This window comes from Saccoglossus kowalevskii, chromosome 8, assembly GCF_978046115.1.
Source record: "Saccoglossus kowalevskii chromosome 8, keSacKowa6.1, whole genome shotgun sequence".
Classification (NCBI taxonomy): domain Eukaryota; kingdom Metazoa; phylum Hemichordata; class Enteropneusta; family Harrimaniidae; genus Saccoglossus; species Saccoglossus kowalevskii.
Window position 1 is genome coordinate 2,735,669 of NC_140648.1, and position 20,019 is coordinate 2,755,687.

The following is a 20,019-nucleotide window of genomic DNA, read 5'->3' on the forward strand; positions in this document are numbered from 1 at the left end:
CAGTTTTCTCTGACAGGACCGATGCTCTGATATTGTCCTTTGTTTCTTACTTCAACCAAGACATATTTGACCTAGTATGGAATTGGTTTTTCATCGTGCATTCTTGTCACACTGCTCAGCGACATATTATGAGAAATAATGGCAGTATTTTAAGGTGTGGAGCTAGTTTCTGAGTCGTCAATGTCAACAGATGGTGGGAATTATGTTGACCTTGCCAAGTACAGTATTAAATTAAAGCAGCCAGTGTATGAGTAGCAAACATCTCAAGAAATCTTAGTTATTTCGAGCTACACGCTCACAACAACTCTGTTAGTGAGGTTTCCTAGACTAAATCCATTTCATGTTTTAGCTTGTTCAGGGAGTGATGTTTTTAAATATTTGCAAGGTGGGAATGCAACTTTAATGTGTATAATAAAAACCTGCAATAATATTTGAGAAATTAGTGATGTTTGTAACATATACATGTGTCATCAAACATCAGCCTTAACACCAAGAATGCAAGAAAAGTGTATACTCAATGTAACATTTAATTAACATAAAAAAATAACTTACATAACTGGACAGGCATGGGGGTAGATGAAAGTCATACAGAAATGCCTGCACACTGAAATATTGCAACTGTATTATTTTGTTTTTCTTTTAAATGGTCAGTACAATTATCATAAAATATCATGACTGGTCTATGCTGTAGTGTATTCATTGCCAAATACATGTATTATTACAACATCTGATTATGGGAAACCATCATTGTATATAACAGAAAACTATTATTACCCTAGAAACTCACTAAAATTATATGTCAATTTTTTTTTACAATGGTAAATTTCATATCAACGAGTCATTGTTAATTTTGTGATCTGACATATCAATTTGATTCTGATGAAGTCATTGAGATTAGATTGAAACCATTAATAGGAGATGGATTTGTAAAAACCAAGTCATTGAAAATGACACAGTTCTCGTTAAATTTGTGAAAGTTCTCTGTGCTTGTCATGAGTGGGTCCTTGAAACTTGAGTCTAAACAGATTGTTTATTAACATCAAATTCGAACACGTGTTGCGTGACGACCCCTCCAGTTTAAGACATAGCAAAGAAAAACATAGATCACAAGTGAAAGCATGTCATAGTTATCACATTTTTAACAAACAAGATGGCCGCATGTACATGTACATGAATCCATTTATGACATGCTAAATATGAATGAAATGATACATGGGTGACAGAGATATAGTAATATGGCTAAAAATAAAAACACCCTTTATCCGGCCATCTGTGATCTTATTATGAAACAAAGTGACATGTATGATGTATGTGCCAAATACAAATGAAAATGGTACATAAATCTTGGAAATATAGTAGTAAGGCCGAAAAATCAGATGGCTGTCAATCGGCCATTTTGAAACAAATTGTCACGGACATTTATCCTAACATGTAAAAAATATATGCCAAATTTAAATGAAAACTGACAAAGCATGTCCAAGATACCACATTTAAAAAAAAACAAGATTCCTGCTAGTTGGCCATTGCAAATTGCAAAAGAAATTGTCATGGACATGTATCCTAACATGTATAATCTATGTACCAATTTTGAATGAAAACTGACAAAGCATGTCCAAAATACAACATTTTCAACAAACAAGACTGCTGCCAGTCGGCCATTTTGAATCAAATCGCTAAACCACTGCATGCACATATGTCCCACATAAAGTACTAGGCACCTGCAAAGAATGAACAAAATTGGTCCAAAAGATTCTGAAATACGACTCCGCACAGATGCACGCATGGATGGACGGATGGACACACAAACAGAAATGTTCATTGCATACATGGGAAAGTAGGCATGGGTATCATGAAAAACAAAATGGCCACCAGTCAGCCATATTAGTTTAAATCACAGAAAAAATATGACATGCAACTATAACCCAATATGTATGATCATCATACCAACTTTGATCCAATTGGCCTAGTCATCTCTGAGAAGCAGCTTCGGACATGTAAAAATGACGATTTATAGAGCTTTTATATAAAAATTGAGCGTCAGCCAGCCAAATTGAATTACAAAAATAATGTTGGTGCAGATGTATCTCTTTGTATACTACCTTTGTACAAAATTTAAACAGAAACGTTCATTGTATTCAAGATAAAGTAGCATGGGTACCATGAAAAACAAGATTGCCGCCAATAGGCAAATTTGTTTGAATCATCATACCAACTTCGTTCGAACGGGGACTAATAATACTACACATCTTATTCATGCCATGTCAGTCACTTTCAATTGCACCTGTAAACAAGGAAAATCATGATCAGATATCAGGTCTCATATTTATCTTAATCTAGATTGAGATTCTATGCATAAAGTATACTTAATATAATTATGCATTTGGCATTACCGGTATATAGAATTTTATGTGAATGATCAAGAATTAGAAAGAGTATCGTCATACATGTATCTTGGTATAAAACTAAATACCACTGGGAACCTAGATATAGCACAAGTAGACTTGACAAATCGGGCTCTGAAAGCATTTTTCAAACTGAAGCAGATGCTCTACTCGGAAAAACAAGTTCCCATCAAAATCTATCTGAAAATGTTTGACACTATGATCAAACCATTACTCACATATTGTACAGAAATTTGGACATGTGACATAATAAAACATAGTTGAACTCTGGTGACCTTGCACATTGTTATATAATATAATTCCCTTTATCATAGTTTGTTTCAATATAAATATGCATTGTCATAATTTTGAATACAAACAAGTTTTGGGGTTGAACCAACAGTGGGGAATCAATCTACCGAATGTCCTTAATAGATGTAAATATCTTACAAAAACATTGGTGCCTAATTTGTTTAATTATTTTAAGGGACATAATTTCCAGCTTTATTCAAAGTAATTCAGATATTTTAGTATAAAAACAAATGCCTCATCTCAGAAAAAAAGTGCTGCATTTAGACGTAAATAGATTCATAAAACATGCAAGATAACAGAAAATCTTAGCTGGGTTTTGTCCAAGTATTTGTCTGTCAAAAATTAATGATTCTATCATTCTGTTCTAATAGCTGAAACAAATTCCTGTGAATTTTCATTTGTCGAATAAACTGTTCGTCAAATACAGAATACATATATTTTAGTACAATTTTCTTTTCAAAATGTGGATGCAACGTTTTGCTTTTTATGTATTTTTTATGTATTGTTTTTGATTTGATAACTTTGAAAAAAAACAGATTTTCAATAAGTTCAGATCTTGATCAAAGTTTGGCACCCAGTTCATAGCAGTGCTTATAGTAATTTTCTGACATCTTGTTTTCTATAAATATTTTATTGGTAGGTTTGCAAATGTGTATCAGACTGTGCAAAAAATCTCTTCATGAGTTGGTTTTGAAACCCAGTATAGTATTCCCATGAGATTTGGGAGATACATTACCAAGGATATTATTACAAGATAAATGATTTGCTTCATTGAACACATACAACAATGCATATTTCCACTGAGATCAGTGACCTTTGATGTGTATCACCAGTGATCAGTCAAGTGGAAACAGTCAAAATATTTTATCAGATTTTCTCAAGTTTTGCATGATATTTTCATACAGGACATCTGTTGTTCAAACTCAAGAAAGATTTTTAGTATACGACTTCAATAAAGACTATTATTATTACGTAAAACTGACAGATGTTCAACACTGGACAGCTGGAAACATTTTGTTTTTGTGTCGATCAATTTATATTGACAAATGTCGGAAGGAAACACCTGTTAGCTAGTACCACTGATAAGAGTGAGTAGTTCATTGTAGTTCTTGTTTATTATGTAAACAAAGTCAATCTCATTAACCTAGTAATTGTTTATTGCTTTGTATGCACTACATGAACACTTTTGTTTGAGGCAAGTTCTTTCAATGGATGTGCAGAAAGTTGTTAAAAAACTTACCTCTGGTAGCTCATCATCTATCATACTCTCAGATAACTCTTCCATAGCTTAAAAAAAAATACATTTCATAATCAATTGTAATGCTACATATGATTTTTCACCGTATATACTCAAACTATGATGTATGGCAATTTAGACTTTTTGATCGAATTTGTATTGGTAATATACTATCTTAATACAGTGAACAATTTTGAATCAAAAATGATATAATATCCTAATTGTGCACAAATAAGAGTTATGGGCATGTAGCATCATATAAGTTCAAATATGGCAAAAAAAAGAATAAATAAATCTATATATCCCAGTTTCAGACTTAGTCCAAGATGTAAAGATGCTTAACGTAGAACCAATCCACAAGACATGTCATCAACAATAGATGTGAACAGTAGGCTGAGGACCCCATATATCAATCATTTATGTGTAACATTCCTATCAATGAGCAAGGGTACTAAAAATAACAAATGTCAAAAGAACAATGGACAGGCAACTGCTGAAAAGTCAGCAGCATATTTGGAACAGCTTTTAAGACAGTTTTAAAACAGATTATCAGTTGGAAGATGATTTTTGCAGAGAAAATAAACTGAAAAAGAGATTGTACACGTGTGCTTTGCGCAGAAAATATGGCTGTGACCGTTTTCCAACCCCCAAACAATAGAAAATATTATGCTATAGCCAAACATAATTTGCATATTCATTGTACTAGCTTAGGCAGAATGGTGTGCACATTTTGGAGGCTGATACGAGTTAGTTGAAGGATGATGGCACTTTTAATTGTGGGAGTCTTTTTTATGACAAGCAATGTACCGGTACTGCAAACTGTGCATGTTTGGAATATTCAAAATCTGTCCTACATTTTGGTTTGTTGACCTCAGGTAACGCAATATGCGCAAGCACACAAACAATAAATGTGTAATCAGTATCAATTCTGGAATTGGATTTTGATGTATTCCCATTCATAACAAATGACTACAAATAAAACTCAACCTACCAGGCAGATTTAAATAAGCACAATAGTCAGAGCAAACATGTTCCTTCGAAAAACCAACAATCGCAACCCTTGAAATATTATCCATACCAAATAACCTGTAATAGACGTAAAACTTTAGCAGGGAAAATAATTATGTTTACATAAAAAAATGGAGTGTGTCAATAGTAACTGGTTAGACAACTGTATTCCATATTTATGATATTTTAGTTTAGTTAAAACGCTAAACATGCTAAACAATTATAATTCATCTGTTACTATGCTGAATCCATAAACAGCTTTGAACTAATTTAATGAAACATAGTAACACAAACTATGATTAGTAGAATTTAAACTATTCTGTACACTGTGTATGCAGTGTATAAGACTGATTAATGAAATACAGAAACCAATCAATATTTATGCTATTTTTCAAAGGTGATGAAAGTAAAATTCATATTTAAAAGCACCTTAGAAATGCTTCTTTGTACTGGAAATAAACTGACTGCCCTGGACTGTTGGGTATTTTTCACCCACACTAGACTAAAAAGATTAATAGGACAAAAGAAAAAAAGGAAAGATACCAACAATTCTAACACAAATTTAATAATAATTTAATATACTTTCTACATTTAATTACACAAGAAAGGTTAATAAGGCTACAATACTTACAAATCATGTGTTTCACTGTCAACTAAATCCCAAATAGCAACAGCAACATCAGTTAAGGTATAGCCAACACCTGCAAAATTGTATGTCATTAATAAGACCACTATTGAACTATAGTATGATAGACAAAAGTACTCTAGAACTTGATATATAGTAGAAAATATTTGGCAATATTTTGCATTTGTAGTCCTACGTAACTATACAAAATAGCTAATCATTTACTCCACAACTTACTCATCATCATTACTACATGTACCATTGTCAATAATTAGTCTACAACACAAACCAAAGTTCATGAGACAGTATCCAATTGGTCAATAATCGCATTCTACATTCATAGAAATGGGGGAAATATACATGTATACTTTAGATCCCAATACAAAATCAAAACAAGCCTTTTCTTTAAAAGGTAATTATAACAAGTCATTGAAAATGACACAGTCCCCGTTAAGTTCTCTTTGTGCTCGTCATATTAAAGCGGAGGGGTTGTCGCGAGCGTGTCCTTGAAACTTGAGTTCCAAGTGGCGTATACAACAGATTGTTTATTTACATCAAAACACTTGTTTCGTGTCATAGTAATATAGCCAAAATAAAAACAGCCGTTATTCAGCCACCTTTGATCTGATTATGAAACACACTGATATGTATGATGTATGTGCCAAATACGAATGAAAATGGTACATAAATTGTGGAAATATAGTAGTAAGGCAAAAAAGTCAGATGGCTGTCAATCGGCCATCCTTGACCAGATTTTGAAACAGATTGTCATGGACATGCATCCTAACATGTATAAAGTACATGTATGTGCCAAATTTGAATGAAAACTGACAGAGCACGTCCAAGATACCGCATAAAAAAACAAAAACAAGATGCCTGCCAGTTGACCATCTTTGATCCAATTGCGAAATAAATCGTCATGGACATGTATCCTAACATGTATAATCTATGTACCAAGTTTGAATGACAACTGACAAAGCATGTCCAAAATACAACATTTTCAAAAAACAAGATGGCTGCCAGTCGGCCATTTTGAATGGAATCGCTAAACCACTGCATGTGCATATGTCCCACATAAGGTACTAGGCACATGCAAAGAATGAACTGAATCGGTCCACAGAATTCTGAAATATGACGTTGGATAGACTGACGCACACACGGACGGTCGGACGGACAGACTCAGGAACTCACAGACGGTCGGGGACATGTATCCTAACATGTATGATCTATGTACTAAATTTGAATGAAAACTGACAAAGCATGTCCAAAATACGACATTTTCAAAAAACAGGATGGCTTCCAGTCGGCCATCTTTGATCCAATTGTGAAATAAATCATCATGGACATGTATCCTAACATGTATAATCTATGTACCAAGTTTGAATGAAAACTGGCAAAGCATGTCCAAAATACAACATTTTCAAAAAACAAGATGGCTGCCAGTCGGCCATTTTAAATCAAATCACTAAACCACTGCATGTGCATATGTCCCACATAAAGTACTAGGCACATGCAAAGAAAGAACGGAATCGGTCCAAGGGATTCTGAGATACGACTCCGGACGGACGCACGGACACACAGACGCACGGACACACGGACGGACGGAGACCGAATTATAAGTCCCCGTTTTCGGACTTCGTCCGAACGGGGACTAATAACCTACAAACTTTATATATCTGTGGTAAATAATTCTAAAGAAGTCCCACTCAAAGTTTGCATTTATCTACCAAAAATACAAGGATATTCATAAACATTTAAAATATTTACCTTGTAAGTCCATTAGTAATAGTCTCCCATTGTATTTTGCATATGCCCAATGAACAAAAGCAGCCATCTTGTCAACCATATCAAATGGAAGCAAATTGTTGATCATTCCATTATTGTTTAGATATTTGATGAATTTTCCAGGAATAAATTCTTCAAGTGTGTAATATACAATGTCATCATCAACTTTTAGCAGATAACATGGGACAACACTGTAAGGACAAGATGTACACAATAAACATGAAAAATGTGCGCTTACATACAAGCTCCACTGTCCTATAGAGCTTTGCAGTAACCATGTCAAGTAATAGACAATCCCAAGATAAGATACAGGTCACCCTCAAGAAAATAGTTTGATTGTGACTGTTGAAGACATGCCCACCAACAACAACAACACATTTACATCATAATTATCCAATGGACATGCATAATATACTGTAATCGAATCAGCAAAAAATGGTGGTGTAGATGTACTTCTTGCTATTCTATTATTATTGTTCAAGGATTTAATAAACAGTAATTGTATTTAGGAGATACTGGCATGGACACAATAACAAGTTTTAATAGATGGGTCAATGACATCCAATTCTGAACACCCTTGCGGGTGACCACATGAATAGACCTGACCCAAAGATTGTCTCATTTTAAGATGTGTCAAAACAGAAACTAATCAAAGAAGCATAAGCATATTAGTATTTACCAAAAACATGACGAATACTCTATAAAAGTGTCATTAAAATCCAATTAGTGGTTCTTTATATATCAGTGGAACATTCATGAAAAAAATTAACTAATTATGCAAATTTGGTAATTAATATCCACAATTATTTACCCTAAAACTAATCAGGTCTCTGCATAGTCCTAGTGGATCTGTGTAGCAAGTCTCATTGAAATATGATGATCAGTACTTGAGTTATCAGGCGAAAAGCTGAAAATTTACTAATTATGCTAATAAGGTGATTAATATGCACAAATATTTACCCCCAAACTAATCAGGTCTCTGCACAGTCCTTAAGTAACTATGTACCAAATGAAATGTGATGATTACTACTTGAGATATCAGTGGAAAATCCAAAAATTGATTAATCATTATGCAAATTAGGTGATTAATATTGCAGATTTTTACCCAAAACTAATCACATCTGCGCATTAGTTCAGAGCATCTATGTGCCAAGTTTCATCAAAATCCAATGAGTGGTTCTTTAGATATCAGTGGAACAATCATGGAACAGCTAAAAATCAGCTAATTATCATGCAAATTAGGTAATTCATATGCATGGATTTTTACCAAAATCTAATCAAACAGACAGACAGACACACAGACAGACACACGAACTGCAAAGACTCCCTTTTTTGTGCTTTGCACACAGGAGTCAAAAATACTAGTTGAACTGGGATTAACTTGAACTAACCATGGAGTTTCGCCATATTCCGGTGGTACATTTTTCTTAAAAACTTTGCAGAGCATATTTCCAAGCATTTGAGTCTGGACTTCCTGAAAAAATAAAAATACATTAAATTAATTGGTAAATAGTTATTAAAATCTGTTAGTTATTTGTATATTAAAGATTTAGAGATAGTGGAATTTTGTTTTTATCTATTTTCATTCTTGAAGAATGATGTATCAATGTTACACTACTAAATGTAAATTACATTCCTCAAATCTCAAATATTGACTAGATTTTTTTCTCCTCATATTTTCTGGATATTAGTTGCATTGGATAAAGATTCAAGCATGATAGTGTTATTCATATTAGTATTGAGTTTCTACATGCTTCATATTATAACAATAAAAGGAATTTTTTTTTTTTCACTGAAGAGAGGAAAGTATCAAATTTTAATAACATTACTGAAAATTCTCAAATCAACCAGCGATTGTACCATTTGTCAACATTGGCACACAGAAACAAAGACATGTACAGATATTGGAATGACTAGTGTAAATATGTAAATAGACTAAAATTAAATGATCAGTATGTATTTTGGTCTGTAAATTTATGAATAAAAAAAATAATATCTAGAAAGTGCATGCTTCAACCATTATAGAAATTTGATTAAAAATGCTAAAAACTGATTAATAATTATATTTTAAATATAATGAAACTCCATACTTATAAAAGAACGTAAACATTAAGTATGCACATGCATTTACGCCCTTACTCTTTTTGCCATTATAAATCTGACATCTTTAAAACTCTTTCCTTGTTCCTGGTAAAAGCTTTCATACACAGCTTGAATGCGATCATCGAAATGATGCTTCAGGACATAATTGCCTGATTTCAGGTAATCATTTTCTAATATATGACAGTTGTATGCCTCTCGCATACCTCCTTTACCAAGTAACTTTCCTTTGCGGAATGAAAGTGTGTGTGGTACATCATCCCAGTTACATGCACCAGATGAACTGTATTTAAAACAAAGTAGCTGTCCTTTTGTGATTGGGCCTAACAACACAGAATGAAAAACAAACTCATTTTAAAAGTGGTATTTCATGTATTGGTGGTTTTATGATAATTTCCAAAGTGCTTGAAGATGTAAAATTTGATGTCCACTTAATTAACCAACCAATCTTGTTTATACTTTATTGGAAGGTACACATGTCAGGCAATCTGACTGCAATTGATTAGCACAATGTGTTAAAAATCATAATCAGTAAATAAACCTGAAATGTTACCCAATACCAATTCATTACCCATGGTTTTATTATTACATGCAACATCAAGGATGCATTTGACGTGATTGGGACTATGATGACATGACATTATGCATTAACAAATTAGAGCTACTTGAGAATTGTTAATTCAGGCAATAACTTACCAGACTCCAAAGCAGTACAAGCCATACTTTGACCAAATTTTAGCAATGTCGCCACACTAACTGAAGACATCCCTCCTTGTTCCAATCCCTTCTTGTTTTGTGCATTCAAAAAAATTGATGATTCTAGAAATAAGGAAAGCAACATTGATAAATAAAAAACAATAAATAAGTACTAAAAAACAATGATATTAAAACTGCCTTACAGATGGTAATTTATAGAAACATCAGTTGGATAAAACGGCAATGTCATCAGTAATTCAATGTGTTCCTTTTACCAAATACAGAGGTGTCACCAGGTCAAAAGTAGTAATACTTTAAGGACAAGGTATATGACAAATTTTCTACCGTATATACATATATTCGCTTCTAATTGACAAATATGGTGATATCCTCTTATGAGGTACCTTTGATTTCAATTTGCACTTACCAGAAGTTGACTGCCTACCACTGACCTCCACCTGCAAGAATATACAAGATTATAATTTACATAATAATTAACTGATTTTCAGGATGCTCTGGGTTGTTTCACCAGAGTATATTTAAATGCAATTTGGTACTCAGACGATTTAGAAAAATGTGCAGACAAGGTGTTTTAGTGCAAATGCATGTACATGCAAATAACCTATCTAATTTTCTTAATGATTAGGTAACTATTATTATGTCTTGGGCTGTTCCTCACTATCTTAAGAAGAGCTCATCACAACTCAATGAAATTAAATACATGCAGAGGTGTTGAAGTGAAGTGAAGGTACTTTATGTTTTGGTGCGAACTAACATCTTAATTGTCTTTTCTTTATGGTCGACTCATAAACGCGTCTATGAACACAGGTTACCTTGTTGGTAATATCCTGTACTTTGTTTGGCATATTAAGTTAAAAAATAAAATAAAACTTTGCTACTTTTTGTTCCAGCCTGTTTTTCCATGATCTCATCAGCTTTTGATTGTGCACTATTTAATAATCGACATATACACTTAAAATTCTATTTAGAAATAGATTGAATTTTAACCTGTTACGTAAGCTAATTTACTGTTATATAGCTACTTTTTAATAACCAAAAATAGGTTACACACCTTGGCCTTTGCTGACTTCACTTTTGCCACATCTGCCAAATGTTTCAGTTGACTAGAAGCTGTGAATAACAATGTATTCTATTACACTGATAAACATGCATGTATTTTGAAGCATAATCCAACAAACAAGCTAACACTGCATGTACATTTATAATTGGAATAAAGAACTCTGCACTGCCTATTATTGCATGGTAACAGGGCACGGATATTCACTGAAATATTGAGCTTGACTGTATCTCAGTATCTCATCCATTATTGTCCAAGACAATGTGTAAATAGTGAAGACTCCTATAACTGTTCTAATATATTCATCTAATATACATAACAAATACTCACCACTATGGCTACTTGGAATACTGCTAATACTATTGTGCATAGATAGGTCAGAAAGTAGACTTCTATAACAAAAAATACTGCATAAATATTGTATTGTATTGTAAGTTAATTTGCCATCATGGAAATAGACATAGGGTTGTTAAAAACAGTCATTGAAAGATGCAGCATTTGCATCATATCACAATTTGTATCTGAATTAGATTAGTCAGCCATTTCGGATTATTTATATAAATGATGGGACAAAAACAGTAAAAAAACAGACAAAAACAGTAGAACAAGTCTATACATGAAATTATTTTGGTTTTACTGTGTTTTAAAAACTAATCAGAAAGAGTTTAGCACTAATGAGAACAACCTACTTTGGTTCACTAGATAGAGCATCACTATCAGCATCACCATCTTCATCCTCAAAATCCTGTAAATTTAAAAGGATTTAGCAAATATTACATATTGCCTGGTGACTTTTTTTCCCCACCAGTAATTTTGATATCTTTGTAAGCTTTTATCAGGAAATGAGCGCATGTGTTTCAAATATATTATACACAAAAAATGTTTTAATTAACAAGGCAAATTAATTTGCACAAATAAATTAATTAGCTACTGAGTGTAATTCTGGTACAGGCCTAATACATCAAATAGCAAAATAATCCAACAGGTAGTTATTTTGGTTAACTAAGGATTTGTTTTAATATCAGAAATACACTTACTGGACAGTAGAAGCAAAATGTTGTTTTATTCCATATATGAGAATCTTCCTTATATTCAGGACCATTTGGCCCTCCAAGCAATTTACAGTCATTTTTCCTGGAAATTGGGACTTTGAAGAAAGTCAAGCATGCTAACATTACATTATTTATTGTCACAGGTTTGTTGAATTCCACCTATAAAAGAGACTTGCATCAGAATAACATGTATACCAGTGTAAACCTTAAACATATTCACATTAACTATAAACACATTCATATGGTGTTTGGTATTAGCATTTTATACAATAAATAAATTTGCAGGGTATCTGATGTGAATCTACATTATCTAATTTTAGTGAAAATAACTATTTTCAACTTGATTAGAATTCCCTGAAATTACAGTGCAAACAAGTTATTGTCAATGGCATAGTCCCTGTCCACAATTTAGTGACTGTGTGACACGATTAAAGATGTAGATAGACAAGGTCGGTATTGATATGTTAAAATTATTAAAAAATTAAAATTATTTCAAATAAAACAAAAATGAACAACATTTTCATAGTTCATCAAAACAAAGCATGTTTGAAAATTAAAAATATAACCCAACATATGCGATGTTCATACCAAGTTTTGACTTTGTTCGCCCAGGCATGCTTGAGAAATGTTTAGCGACAAGTTCAAGTTACTATTTTCAGTGTTTTTTAGGAACAAAATTGCAGCAAGCCCAGGCAAGTATTAGAAATGATGATAAATAGATGCTCTTAATGCAATACAGATCACTGTTTTGAACCTCGCACTAAAAAAAACAAATTTATCAAAATACCAACACTTATATAAGCAGCTTGAACTATGGTGAGATTATTCCCTTCTCCTGTATTTTGAGCATCGTCAAAATACTGACTAAATCTCTAACTAATCTAACTAAGTATTATTTGTTCTATGTAAGATAGTAACTGTAACTGCTGCAATTATTTGTGAATTATTGACGTCAATAAACAACCACAAATGATATATAGAGCAATAGAATACAAATATCTTACCAACTGCTTTAAAGTGTCGCTTTTTTTGTATTTTTTTTTCTCTGGCATAAAAACAAGTTTAGTCACTGTCAGCAACTGCAATGAAAATGTAGCAAAAACACTAACAAATGCTTTGTGCATTTTTCACATTATTTTATATATCAATTTTGAAACTTTTAAGAATATGGATGTTACTAAAACAACTTAAAACACCATATTTAAAGTTTATTTGCCAAAAATATAACAAAATCTTGATATTCCAAACAGAATTTTTGTCAATACCGTAGCTTAATGGCGATTACAGGAAACATTTTCAGCAAGATCTTGAAGTAATTATATATTATGCACACAAATTGATTCATAATGTATAATCTATGACACATTTAAGTATGAGAAAAATCAAATTAAAATTATTTGCCTCATCTTGGTAACAAGCAAGTGCCTATGCCAAAGACAAAGATAATAACAAAGCAATTTCAATACCTACATGTATAGCTCTCCATTTTGGGAAAGATAATACAAATTAAAGAAAGCTTAGAAAGGACTTGTGTGTGCTGAAAGTAATGAAGGCATGAAATGCAAATATTATATTTAAGCAATGATATCAGTGGTTTCCAAGTAGCTATGGTGTAAATATCTAATGGAATAATGACCATGTATGATGACCTGATATTTTGGTCATATATCTTGAAAGACAACAAAATAGCACCAGTTGCATGTTCTTATCTGCAAACTGTTGCAGATAAGGACATGCAACTGGTGCTATTACAGACAGACAGACAGACAGACAGACAGACAGACAGACAGACAGACACACACACACACACACACACACACACACACACACACACACACACACACACAGAATACTAACTGCAAAGACTCCCATTGTGTGCTTCACAAAAATGAGTCAAAAAACACCAAAAAAAATGTTCAACATTACCCAAGATGACTTGATAGATTATTGTAGGAAACTACCGGGTAAGTGTGAAACTCCCTGTTCAAAGACACATTCGTTTGAATGATCCACTGGGATTATTGTAACCACAAACAATTTACAACAGATATGATGATGACAATTCCACTAAATTCTATTTAATCATAATCCATGATCACAAAAGAGTTTAAACTTGTTACTGTCAGAACAAGAGTACTACCTAATACTTTATTTCCTTCATCCATTATACAGCTATCATAAGAGGTAAACTTCTTACAAAATTAACCATAATATTTTTTACCAAAGGATATATTAACACTCACAAATCACACACCATCCTTCACTGTACTGGTATTTATACCATTCATACATTATACTAGAGTGCTACAGACGATCAGCAAACTATCAGTAAAAAAGCTTGAACAATACTAGGTACATCAAAATTCTTTGAGAATTATAGGAAAAAATTAATACTACTTGCCTGAGGACATTTAGTAGTCTTTTCTTTTCACAGCTTTCGCTGCTTCTCCCTTATTTTATCCCAAGTATCTACATGAAAAAAAAATAGTATTAATACTTATGCACTGAAACAGTGAAAGCTAAGAGGGGGCACCAGTGACCCTGATTTTTACATCTTGAAGCTGATTATTAAAATATGTTATCAGATACTAAATTTTCTTATTTCGGATCACAGAATATAGCTTTCCCTAACCAGTCTGAGCTGTGATCCTGCCATATAGTATTGCATGTATTACAAAGTAGAATGCACATCTTTCTTTTTTTTAAATATATTTTTGTGCCAGATGATAGTTCGGGAAATTGAATGTCTCCCCTGACATTTTTTTTTTTTTGTATGTGCAAATCGCAAGTGCTAGTGCCGACACATATCGGTAGTGCATTTTGCCACAGAAGTGGGACTACATGACAGGGCTGTGTGGCCATCTCTCTGGGTAGGGGTCCACCCTTTGAAGTTCAGCCTAAGGTAGGATTTGAACTTGGGTCCCTGTGTGAAACACCGTTAGAGGGATTACAATTTGTAGTTCAAGGGTTTTTTATTGTAATTATATTAAAGTTAGAATTAATACACTTTACAAGATCAACAATATCAGCAAATAATTAATACATGTTAGTGCAGACAATTACTCTGTATACTACTTCTATTATAACTACAAAATAAAACAATATTTTAAATATAGCCACGTAACACGTGATCGTCTCTATCAGGAACTAATCAGGTTCTGCCAATTAAAATATGGCAGATTGCAGACGTCAGTGAACATGGGTAGACTCTTACTACATGTGCGATTCAAAATTAAATGTTGTCACATACCTCGTTCTCTTGCTCTCTTGCTCATTTTTGCACTTCACATATAAAAACAAACATTTGTGGAAAATTAATTGCACTGAAGTTGTAATAGCAATTTTTGAGACAAATGGATGAAGATAAATCTCCACCGTATATACCACCACACACACTCCTCCAAAAAATGAACATGTCCTAACGAACTTTAATAACGGTGACATAAAGTATAACAGCTGCGTTTGGGCTATGTAAAGACACTGAACCCAGATCGAGTTGATGAAAATAATTTGACGGTAACTACATACGACAACATACATTCATACATTCATTCAGAGCACAATTGTCCATTTCCTCGAGCGCGGTCAGCCATGTTAGTTGGTCAATGGAGTTAAAATGAGAGATATAATTATGATTCGAACAAGTTATAGCCGTGGTTCTGCTGCGTGCTACCGAGTAGGGTGTACAAGGCAGCGCCGTCGGTGTACTGGCCGGACCACAAATGCACTCGACGCTGCAGGCACGTTGTAAGCAGACAGATTAAGCCAAGAACCCTCTATGAACCCCGAAACGCCGCGGAACAACGGCTAAATAAGTTCTAGACTGGAGAAAAGTGACGCAAAGTAGCCTTACCATAAAAACTTCAATGACGGAAATCAGTGCCAGGATCAATGCCGAGTAACGAAATCTGGTCACGTGGTATGAGGTCAGAGGGCGAGGTCACAGGTCAAAAAGTGAAAATGAAAATGGATTTTGAAATTGAAAGTTTAAATGATATTGAAAACACAAATCGAATATCGTATCGAAATGAGAATGTCATTAAAAACAATTATTATGTTAAAGTTAATGCGATAGGCAGGAAATAACAGTGACTTTTCAGCAAATTATGATAGAAATTTTGCTTCAAAGTGAAAAATACATATATACCTAGAGTTCAAAGGTCAAGAAAAACGAAAGTGGATTTTAAAAACGAAAATGCATTTTGAAAACAAAAATGGATTTTAAAAACAAAAATGGATTTTAAAAATGAAAATGAATTTTGAAAATGAAAACAAATTTTTAAAACAAAAATGGATTTTAAAAATGAAATCGGATTTTAAAAATGAGAATGAATTTTGAAAATGAAAATGAATTTTGAAAATGAAAATGAATTTTAAAAACAAAAATGGATTTTAAAAATGAAATCGGATTTTAAAAATGAAAATGAATTTTGAAAATGAAAACGAATTTTTAAAACAAAAATGGATTTTAAAAATGAAATCGGATTTTAAAAATGAGAATGAATTTTGAAAATGAAAATGAATTTTGAAAATGAAAATGAATTTTAAAAACAAAAATGGATTTTAAAAATGAATTTTGAAAACAAAAATGGATTTTAAAAATGAAATCTGATTTTAAAAATGAAAATGAATTTTGAAAACAAAAATGGATTTTAAAAATAAAATCGGATTTTAAAAATGAAAATGGATTTTAAAAACAAAAATGAGTTTAAATAATTACTTTTAAAAATAAAATCAGATCTCAGTAACAAAAATGGGTTTTTAAAACCGATTTCAGAACCGAAAATGGTTATTAAAAATGAATTATATAAAAAAATGAATTTTCAAAATGTAAATGAATTGTAAAAATTATTTTATAAAATGCTAATTTGTGAGCCACCTCGGTTGCCGTAGATGAGCGATGATCTGTTTGTTTTTTTGTGTGTGTGTGTTTGTTGTTGTTTTTTATACTAAATTGGGTAGGCTTCCAATTTATAACTTCAAGTGAAGATATTATGCATTATACGCACTATTGCTTTAAGTGGATCTTAACTTAACATTATTAACTTTGATGACTCCATATACATACTGCTCAACACTTATGCGCCAAATAGAGAGGCACAACATAAGTAATTTTTTAAGTCGCACAAGAATTGTTTAACAGAGGAGGCCTTGGACCCAGATGATACAATCATCTGGGGCCGAGATTCAAACTTTACAGTAAATAACCTAGACAGGTCAGGAGGTAGACTGGCGCAGTCGGGCGATTAATTTGTTTTTGTAGTTTAAATACAATTTTTAAAAATCGCGAAATGGAGGTGTTAGCGCGAAATCACTCCGACTGGTATATTCTGCAGGAAATTCATTGCTATTAAATAGTCATGGTGCACATATTATAATGAGGTGGGCGCGGAAATACGTGCATAATGAGGTCAACATGGTAAAGGTCACACTGCCTACCTAACATGGCGGCACGTTGAATTCGAGTTTGTCGTAGTCGTCGTTTCTAATTCATCACAATGTGTAAAAAAGTGACTCGTACTAGTCGTAGAATTAAAAAAATATTGACTGCTACAATCAGCCGACGTCTTCTCGGTCAGAGGCTAGTTGAAGAGACGCTGTGATTGGCTCAGATGATTGTCAATTAGAACACTCATTAACATAATTACCCGTTGTAAAAACGACGGCTTCCTGCAGTGTCGATAGAGGGCCATGCAGAATAAACCAGTCGGGGAGATTTCGCAGTTACAAGGTATTTTGCGCTAACACCTCCATTTCGCAATTTATTTAATTTTATTTACACTAGAAAAACAAATTAATCGCCCGACTGCGCCAGTCTAGTCAGGAGGGAACTTTAGACCATGGAAAAAATCAGTGGAAGAATTTGACCTCATTGATATTTGGAAAATTCGGAATGATAACAAAAAATGATTTACTTGGCGTAGAAAGCGGTCATTCATTTAACAAAGCAGACTAGACTATTTTATCATCTCAGATACCCTGCAAAACATAACAAATAAGGTGGACATAATCCCAGGTATGAATTCAGATCAAAGTTTGAAAAAACACCACCAAGAACATGGACCCTCCCATTGGAGATTTAATGCGTCCCTCATAAAAGATAAAGACTATGATAAAATGATTAAAGACAAAATAAAAAGCTGGGAGCAAGAATATAATGATACAAAGGATAAACACAAATTATGGGAGTACATTAAATATAAAACTAGGGAATTTACAATTAAATATAGTAAAGAAAAGGTAAAAAAATCTAAACAGGAAAGAGAAAACCTTGAAATAAAAGTTCAAACGCCCAACAAGTGTGTTCCGAAAAGCCAACTGATGAAAACTATACGATTATGGAAGAAATTAAAGTTAGAGGAACATTACAATTATAAGACAGAGGGGTCGATAATTAGATCAAGGGCAACATGGTACGAAAAAGGCGAGAAATGTAATAGATATTTTTGGGGACTGGAAAAGATGAATAAAAAGAAGTCAAGTAAAAAACAACTTACAATTAAGGAAACACAAATTATTGATAAAGCCCAGGAAATCTTAGTGGAAATCAAAAAAATTTACTCCAGACTGTACTCTCAAAGGGCCGTTAAACGAGACTGAGATGATTAACTTTTTAAATAATTTTGAGACCCCAAGCCTTTCAAAAGACCTACAAGATATTTGTGAGGGACAACTAAACGCCAAGGAAGTTTTTGAAACATTACAAAAAATGAAAGATAATAAAAGCCCCGGCAACGATGGGTTGACTGTAGAATTTTACAAGGCCTACTGGCCCTGGGTGAACAAACTCATCATAAATTCCTTAAACTGCGCTTTTCAGTACGGCAAATTTTCCACTTCTCAAAGACAAAGTACTATTACTCTTATTGAAATAAGAGATAAACTATTTTTAAAAAACTGGAGACCGATTTCCCTGATGAACGTTGATGTAAAAATGGCTTCTAAGACCCTCGCAGGGCGTTTGGGAAAGGTTCTCCCGGACCTAATCGGTGAAACTCAGGCAGCTTTTGTAAAGGATCGTAACATACAGGATTATGTGAAACTTATCAATTCACAGAACAGACAAAGGCGGCAGCATTGTTAATAGCCATAGATTTTGAAAAAGCTTTTGATACGGTCAGCTGGACTAAAGCACTCTACAATAATGTGGAATGCTGCGTCATGAATAGTGGGTATAGCACAGGATTCTTTGAGATTCAACGGGGAGTACGACAGGGAGACCCCCTGTCCCCCATGCTTTTTATTCTGGTTTTAGAAACCCTGCTGGTGGCCATCAGATCTAATAATGATATCAGGGGTGTTGGGGTTTTGGGAAAAGAAGTAAAGGAAGCGGCATTCGCAGATGATATGTCATGTTTCCTGTCAGATGTGAAATCCGCCTGGGAACTAATTGGTTTGCTTATAATTTTCAATAGATGCTCAGGATTAAAAGTAAATAGAGAAAAGTCAGAAGGAGTTTGGCTGGGCAAATGGAAAGATCAACAGGAAAAGTTGTTCGGGGTCCAGTGGTCCACGTCCCCTATCAAAATCGTAGGTATTTAGGTATTATCCTTATTTGGGAAAGTCCGAATTGTTAAGACATTCGGCATTTCACAATTTAATTATATAGTGGGTGCCTGTGCAATAGGAAATAAGATCATCCAAGAGGCACATGGAATTATTTATAACTTTATATGGGAAGGAAAGGATAAAATAGCACAGAGAACAATGATAGGGGGCGTGGGCCAAGGAGGCATTAGTATGCC

General features: G+C 33.3%; 2 protein-coding genes across 3 annotated transcripts; both read right to left on the reverse strand.

Annotated features, from left to right (window-relative positions):
• Positions 1–509: 509 nt before the first annotated feature.
• On the reverse strand, positions 510–7,735 carry LOC146739222 (alpha-protein kinase vwkA-like). The gene is made up of 6 exons (XM_085502643.1): positions 7,731–7,735; positions 7,331–7,539; positions 5,570–5,639; positions 4,922–5,016; positions 3,934–3,980; positions 510–2,281 (listed from the first exon to the last, which is right to left on the reverse strand). The coding sequence occupies exons 1-6, from the start codon at positions 7,733–7,735 to the stop codon at positions 2,252–2,254; spliced, it is 456 nt and encodes a 151-aa protein (XP_085358769.1). The 3' UTR covers positions 510–2,251.
• LOC144346988 (uncharacterized) lies at positions 7,404–16,224 on the reverse strand. 2 transcript variants are annotated; one of them, XM_085502015.1, is made up of 13 exons: positions 16,128–16,224; positions 15,525–15,556; positions 14,676–14,743; positions 13,745–13,811; positions 13,279–13,353; positions 12,260–12,433; positions 11,912–11,967; positions 11,553–11,614; positions 11,217–11,275; positions 10,572–10,602; positions 10,145–10,267; positions 8,740–8,822; positions 7,404–7,539 (listed from the first exon to the last, which is right to left on the reverse strand). In XM_085502015.1, exons 5-12 carry the CDS (start codon positions 13,324–13,326, stop codon positions 8,776–8,778), a joined length of 600 nt encoding a protein of 199 aa, XP_085358141.1. In that variant the 5' UTR covers positions 13,327–13,353; positions 13,745–13,811; positions 14,676–14,743; positions 15,525–15,556; positions 16,128–16,224; the 3' UTR covers positions 7,404–7,539; positions 8,740–8,775. The 2 variants fall into 2 exon arrangements, with proteins under 2 accessions (XP_085358141.1, XP_085358140.1); XM_085502014.1 differs by lacking the exon at positions 13,745–13,811.
• Positions 16,225–20,019: the final 3,795 nt, after the last annotated feature.

What these genes read in the sequence shown, in the direction of transcription:
- LOC146739222 (XM_085502643.1), bottom strand. An exon ending in GACAGTGAAACACATGATTT is followed by an intron (nt 5,017 to 5,569) that starts GTAAGTATTGTA and finishes CGTCTATTACAG; the next exon opens with GTTATTTGGTATGGATAATA. An exon ending in TAGATGATGAGCTACCAGAG is followed by an intron (nt 2,282 to 3,933) that starts GTAAGTTTTTTA and finishes CCTTGTTTACAG; the next exon opens with GTGCAATTGAAAGTGACTGA.
- LOC144346988 (XM_085502014.1), bottom strand. Translation starts at nt 13,326, where the DNA reads ATGCCAGAGAAAAAAAAATACAAAAAAAGCGACACTTTAAAGCAGTTG. An exon ending in GCTCTATCTAGTGAACCAAA is followed by an intron (nt 11,615 to 11,911) that starts GTAGGTTGTTCT and finishes TTTTTGTTATAG; the next exon opens with AAGTCTACTTTCTGACCTAT. An exon ending in TGGTAGGCAGTCAACTTCTG is followed by an intron (nt 10,268 to 10,571) that starts GTAAGTGCAAAT and finishes CCTTATTTCTAG; the next exon opens with AATCATCAATTTTTTTGAAT.